General features: G+C 64.1%; 1 protein-coding gene across 1 annotated transcript in view; it reads right to left on the bottom strand.

The window, feature by feature from the left end:
- Positions 1-255: 255 nt before the first annotated feature.
- Positions 256-5,922, bottom strand: part of MCOLN1 (mucolipin 1) — a 7,490-nt gene continuing 1,823 nt past the window's right edge. Inside the window, exons 2-13 of the mRNA XM_026054946.1 lie at positions 5,142-5,309; positions 4,898-5,057; positions 4,708-4,795; positions 3,851-3,947; positions 3,644-3,743; positions 3,395-3,501; positions 3,083-3,232; positions 2,770-2,871; positions 2,370-2,492; positions 1,889-2,095; positions 1,660-1,790; positions 256-1,267 (exon numbers count right to left, since the gene is read on the bottom strand). Coding sequence (XP_025910731.1) covers positions 1,231-1,267; positions 1,660-1,790; positions 1,889-2,095; positions 2,370-2,492; positions 2,770-2,871; positions 3,083-3,232; positions 3,395-3,501; positions 3,644-3,743; positions 3,851-3,947; positions 4,708-4,795; positions 4,898-5,057; positions 5,142-5,309 — 1,470 coding nt within the window. The 3' untranslated portion in view covers positions 256-1,230. The remainder of the gene's footprint in view (positions 1,268-1,659; positions 1,791-1,888; positions 2,096-2,369; positions 2,493-2,769; positions 2,872-3,082; positions 3,233-3,394; positions 3,502-3,643; positions 3,744-3,850; positions 3,948-4,707; positions 4,796-4,897; positions 5,058-5,141; positions 5,310-5,922) is intronic.

Genomic DNA, 5,922 nt, shown 5'->3' with positions numbered 1-5,922 from the left:
CCCACGGGCGACAGCACCCACCAAGTCCCTGCCCCACGGGGGGACAGCACCCATCAGTGCCCCATGGGCAGCAGCACCCACAGCCAGGCTCTCACCCCATGGGGTGACAGCACCCAGCACCCTGGTGCCTCCCAGGGTGACAGCACCCAGCATCCAGCCCCTGCCCCACAGACACCCTGAGGTGCCGGCACCCACCGCACCCTCCACCCACCCCACGGGGGGCTGGGGCAACACCCCAAAAAAACAAAGAGCCGCTTTTCCTCCCAGGATACTTTATTCGCCCAGCGCAGCCCGGCACCTAGGTAGGGGCACCCTACAGGGCACCCTACTAGGGCCCGGCGGCGCCATCCGGCCCCATCTTCCTCCTCGACAGGGCCCCAAAACGGTGACCGAGGGCTGGGGCGAAGGGGCCTCACCTGCAGCGCCACAGCTGAGACCAGGCACAACTCAGTTCAGGAGTGAAAGGCAGGATTGGAGGAAACGGAGCAGCGAATGCCCTGCATCGGGGACGAATCCGGCCCAAGAGCCTGGTGCTGGCTCAGCCGCCCCTTTGCTCCGCTGGGAGGAGGAGGAGGAGGAGGAGGAGGAGGAGGAAGAGGCTGGACAGCCGCTGGCCCCGCTCCAGCGGCGAACAGCTGCTCCGGCGGTTACAAAACCTGCCCTTCACCCGTCCGCGCGTAAACAGCCTCGGCGTTCACCCGAGCCAAAACACAGAGCCACCAGCGCCATCCGGGGCCATGCGGGGAGCGGGAGGTGCCAGCCCGCACCCGGCACGGGGCCGAGAGCGGAGGGGGAACAAAGCGCCCTTCAGCTCCCCGCGGGAGCGACCCCAGAGGAAGCCGTTTCACTCTCACCCTGGCTCAGCTCTGGAGGCAACTCCCGGCTCGGCAGCGCCAAAGCCGTGGCACCGAGGGAGCCCCAGGAACGAGCTTCCCCCCAGCGGGACCCAGGGTCCGAGCCCAGGGGATGCGTTTTGGGTGCCGGAGCACGGAGCCACCACATCCATCGCGGGAAAAGGAGGGGGGGAGCCGCAACCATCCCGGATTGCCGGCGCTTCGAGATCTGCCCCGGATAACGTGGGCGCCATCTCACCCTGTCCCCCCTCGGTGGGGGGTGCCGAGCTCCGGCGCTGCTAAAAGCCGACGTTAAAATAAATAAAAGGGYGTGCGGAGAGAGCGGCCCCAGCATCCGCGGAGCCGGAAGGAGTCCGTGCGGCCAGGCCGGCATCCCTCAGTTCACCAGCAGCGCGTTGTCCGGCAGAGAAGCCCTGTGGGAAAAGCCAAGGAAAAAAAATTATATCTATCTATCTATCTTGGATCCATTGGGAGAAGGAGGTTTCGGCTCAGCCCTGCTCCGATGGGACAGTCCCAACCCCTCCAAAACCCAACAGGATGGTCAAAGGGGGAAGCCGGCACCCAGGGCGAATCCTGGAGCCCCCAGAGGGTCCCCGTGGGCGCAGAGCCGCTTCGGGGTGCCAACGGGAGGGCTGGAAGTCCACGATCGGAGCGGGACCGTCCCGTAACGAGAGGAACCAGCAGCAAAATAACCCTAAATCGTCCTCTTTTGGGCACGCGGGAGGGAAAAGCGCGGTTAACGGGGGCGGCAGAGCCCGGGCGGCTCCCGAGCGGATGCGCGGCGGCTCCTGGAAAAGGCGCCCACCTCTCGCAGCAGCAGAAGACGGAGCAGGACGCGGTGCTCTCGCGGCGGTACTTGCCCGACTTGGGGCTGTCCTTGCACTCGGCGATGAAGGCGTGGAGCTGCGAGACGGGCGTCTCGCCCTCGCACTGGTGCTGCGGGGACACACCGGGGATGTTCAGGGCCRGATCGCGCTCCGGAAGCGAGCGATTTCAGCTCCGGGATTGAATCCCTTCGCCCCCTGCGGCCTCACCTTGATGGTCTCGTAGGAGCCGGTGATGAGGGCGATGAAGAGGCTGAGCACCATGTAGATGAAGAGGCTGATGAAGGTGTACAGGTAGATCTGGCTGAAGAGCCACACCAGGTAGCTGTTCTGCTGCATCTCGGCGAAGGTCACGAACATGTCGTCGCCGTTGATGAGGGAGAAGAGGCACTCGGACACCATGGAGAGGGAGCGGAACTGGGACGGGAGGCGATTGAGGTCATCTCAGTCCTTTCCCGATAGTCCCCAGGGAAATTCCCAGCCCTCCCTCGGTGGTCAAGCGCTCAACACCCCACAAACCACCTCGGTGCTCTGCAAGGAGCAAGAACTGGGGCCTCATCCAACCCAAGGAGCCAAGACGGGAACCAGCCCAGCTCCCATCTCCTCCCAAATCAGGRGAGGGAACCGTCCCGAGGCAGGAGCGGCCCCCGGAGGGGGGGCAAACCCCATCCGAGGAGCCCAGGAGCAGCACCTTGACGTGATACGGGCCCAGCACGATCCAGCCGCAGAAGCAGTAGCCCAGGTAGATGACGGCCACGCAGCAGCAGAAGCGGATGACGTTGGGCAGGGCCACCCGCAGCGTGACGATGAGGATCTGGCAGAAGAACGGAGTCGGGATTAACCTGCCATCCTCCCTCCGCGAGGGTGTCGGAGGGAGGGGAAGGGGACAACCCCAGTGAGGACGTGTGGTGGAAACATCTCGTGCGACTCCAAGGTCCTTGGAAGAGCAGGACGGGAGCCCCAAGGCGCTGCAGTGGTGGGGTGGCCCTGAACCCACCTGGGCATCTCTATGTTCGGTGGCAGGCCATTCCCACCCTAGAAACTGTCCCCTGAGCTCAAGCAGGACACAATGTGTCCCCAAGGCCACTCACGTTGTACTTCTGGAAGAAGGTGAGGTAGCGGATGACCCCGACCCAGACCAGCAGCGTGGAGGTGCCCAGGAGGATGCTGCAGACATCATAGCTGGCAAAGTTCTGCGGGGACAGAGGTGGCACGGGCCTGAGCCACGGTCCCTCAGCCCCCACCAGCGCCTCAGGTGGCCCTCGCCACCCCTCCATAGCTGGCCACGGGCTAGTGGGCCACCACGGCGGGCAAGCAAACGTCATTCCCTGGGGCGGGAGGGCCCTCGGGGCCAGCAGCCCCGGCATGTCCGGCATCCGCCGTGCCCCACCGCCGTCCCCGCACCTTGGACTCGATGCCGATCTTCATGATGGTCCCCAGCACGGTGAGGACGTCGCTCACCACCAGCAGGATGTACCAGCCGTTGAGGAACTCCATGCGGTCCGAGAGGCACACGCTCTGGTTGTAGCGGTGCCGGAAGAACCGGCTGAACTCCTGCACGCGGAGAAGAAACCGGCTCCTCTAGGCACAGCCGTTAAGTCTCGCTCGCCCAAAGGGGGAGCCGCAACCTCGACTCAACGCCCGGGGCCACCTCCGAAACGCGGTGGCCCTGCCGCAGCTCAAGACCAGCCCGCTCCCGCTCTGCCCGTCACTCACGTGCTGCAGCATGAGGCCCCGGATGATGGAGCGGGCGCAGAGGATGAAGGAGAGCGAGCACACGAGGAGCACGATGACGTCGAAGAAGAGCCGGAAGGAGTTGTCACCTGCAAGACGCCCGGGGGGATCTTCTCAGCGAGCGACGCCGTGGGTTCCCAGGGCGCATCCGGAGCCCTCGCCTGGCACGCAGCACCCGCTAGGGAACAAACGCCGCGCTCGGGCCGGACCCGCGCCCTCGTGGCACCTTACCTCGGCCAAAGACGCTGGGGTCCTTGCACTCCTTGATGTCAGCCCGGTTGTCGAGGCGGATTTTCACCCGGCCGCTGTGAGCCTTGTTGTCGAAGGTGATCTGGGAGAAGAAGACGGTGGAAAACCTGCCCGGCGGCTCCCCGACGCCTCGGCTCTGCCCCCCTCCACCGCCCCGCGTCACCGCGCCGATCGCCGCCGCGCACTCACGGTGATGGTGAAGGTGTAGCAGTCAGGGATCTCGTTGTTGATGATGGTCTGGATGTTGATGGCCTTCAGCTTGAACTGGATGGTGACGTTGATGAGCCTGCGGGAGGGGGACGCCGGTGAACGTTCCTTCCCGGGGCTTGTCCGGGGCGGGGGTCAACCCGCGCAGCCCCCACCACCCCGCCGGCAGAACAGCAGGAGTTATCGACCCCCTTTCTCCATGCTGGAGAGGCGCCTGGGTCCTATCCAGATCCCAAGTTGAAGAGGGAGGTGGAGAGACTGGAGGCAGTGGAAGCTCCCGGCCAGGAAATGTGTCCCACAAGGGGAAATAAAGGGGGATCTACTCCCTAATGGAAAAATGGGGAGGTGGAAAGGAAACCCCCCCCCCCAAAACCCCAATCCTTCCTCAGAAAGCAGGACACAGCTCCGGTTTAAGCCCAGCAAGGGGGATCTCCGAGCTCAGAGGCACCAGTGTTTCACAGCCGGAGCCTCTGGAGGAAGCAACCACGAGCCACGTCGCATCTCTCCGCCTGGCACCGCCGCCGGAAAGGAGAAGGGGAAGCAGAGCCGAGACGATGCCCTGTGGCAGCACCAAGTTTTGGGGAGCCGGAGAGCGGCTGCGTCTCACACGACCAGTTTCACATCCCTCTCGGCACCAGCTGGAATCCGTCTCCGGCCCGCGAGCAGTTTTGATGCTAACGGATGCTTTTCCACTCCGAAAAGCAGCCGGGCGAAAGCTGTTAGCGCGAGAAACTCCCTGCACGGGGATCCCCGCTCCGATGGCCCCGCGGCTGGGGTGGGGGAGCTGCAGAGGACCCGGACTCTACGGAAAAGGCTACGGAAGAGGCCACGGCGATTACTTGTGAAATTTGAGGGTGAAGTTCCTGTAGCTGCGGTCCAGCTCCGGCGGCAGAGGCTGCGGCTCCTGGGGCTCCACTCCCAGACAATCTGCGGCAGAGAAGCACCTTCAGGAGAACCCTCGGCCCCTCAAGAGCCCGGGAAGGAGGAAATACTCCCACAAAACACCCCACCGTGACCTCGAGCACCCACCGGTGACGATTTTGGGGTCGATGTTGAAGGTGTCGTTGGCCGGGTCGATGCGTCCCTTGCGGTAGAACTGCTGGCACAGCATGAGGGCCGAGCGGTTGGCCCCGTGCTCGCCCCGCACGTAGGCGTAGCGCCCGATGGTCTCGTTGGGAACGGCCAGGTACTGGAAGAGAGGAGACTCCCTCAGCGGCCGGACACTGGGACGTTTCCCCCCCCCGGCTTTTCCCCATCCGCCCGCGGCYCTCACCTTCTCCACGGCGTAGAAGACGCGCTCGTAGAGCTCGCGCTGCGTGTAGACGGCGTACGAGTCGTCCGAGCCGTCCACGTAGTCCTTGAGGAAGAGGTGCTTGAAGGCGATGGTGTTCTCCTCCTTGAAGGTCACCACCATCTGGTTGCTGAGCCCGAAGAGGATGAGCTGAGGGAGAGCGGGACTAAGATTTCCCTGTGGATGGGGCGGAAACCGTCTCCTCGCATTTCCCTGGCACGGCCGAGCAGCTTTTCCACTGGGATACGACCAGCGGAGCAGATGCTGCTGATCTTCTTCCTTTCTTTTGGGGTTTCCCCTTATCCTTATGCTGCAGCAATTCTTTTGCGGGAGCTTTGCCGGCCAAAAAAGTGTCTGGATGAAGCTTTTTCCACCGTCAGCGCTGTCCTGCTCCAGCCAGGGGACGGATAAGCCCCAGCGCGGCTCTTAAACGAGGCATTTCCCTACTATCTGCCGCTCTCCTTCCAAATCCAAGCGCTGTTTCCTTCCCCCCACGGCCTCGGAGGAAGCCGCCAAGGACGGTGCCGTCCCTCCGGCCAAGCGGGTGCTTCCCTTTCACCGGGATTTCGCCCTCCCTCCCCAATTCTCTGCGCCAGGAGAGGATCACGCGCCGGCAGCTTCCTCCAAACCTCGTGACGGGACCGAGCGCGGCCAGGTCGCTTTTTTCCCCCCCTCGGATAATTTTCCACCCCACCAGCCCTGCCCGGGATGGAGCCCGGCTCCTATCCGAGAGCGGCTCTGCTCCGAACGCGGGGAGCAGGAT

Source organism: Apteryx rowi, unplaced genomic scaffold (assembly GCF_003343035.1).
Source record: "Apteryx rowi isolate R43461 unplaced genomic scaffold, aptRow1 scaffold_975, whole genome shotgun sequence".
In the NCBI taxonomy this organism is placed as follows: domain Eukaryota; kingdom Metazoa; phylum Chordata; class Aves; order Apterygiformes; family Apterygidae; genus Apteryx; species Apteryx rowi.
Note: the sequence above shows the minus strand (reverse complement) of the source record. Positions and strands in the feature narration are given on the sequence as shown.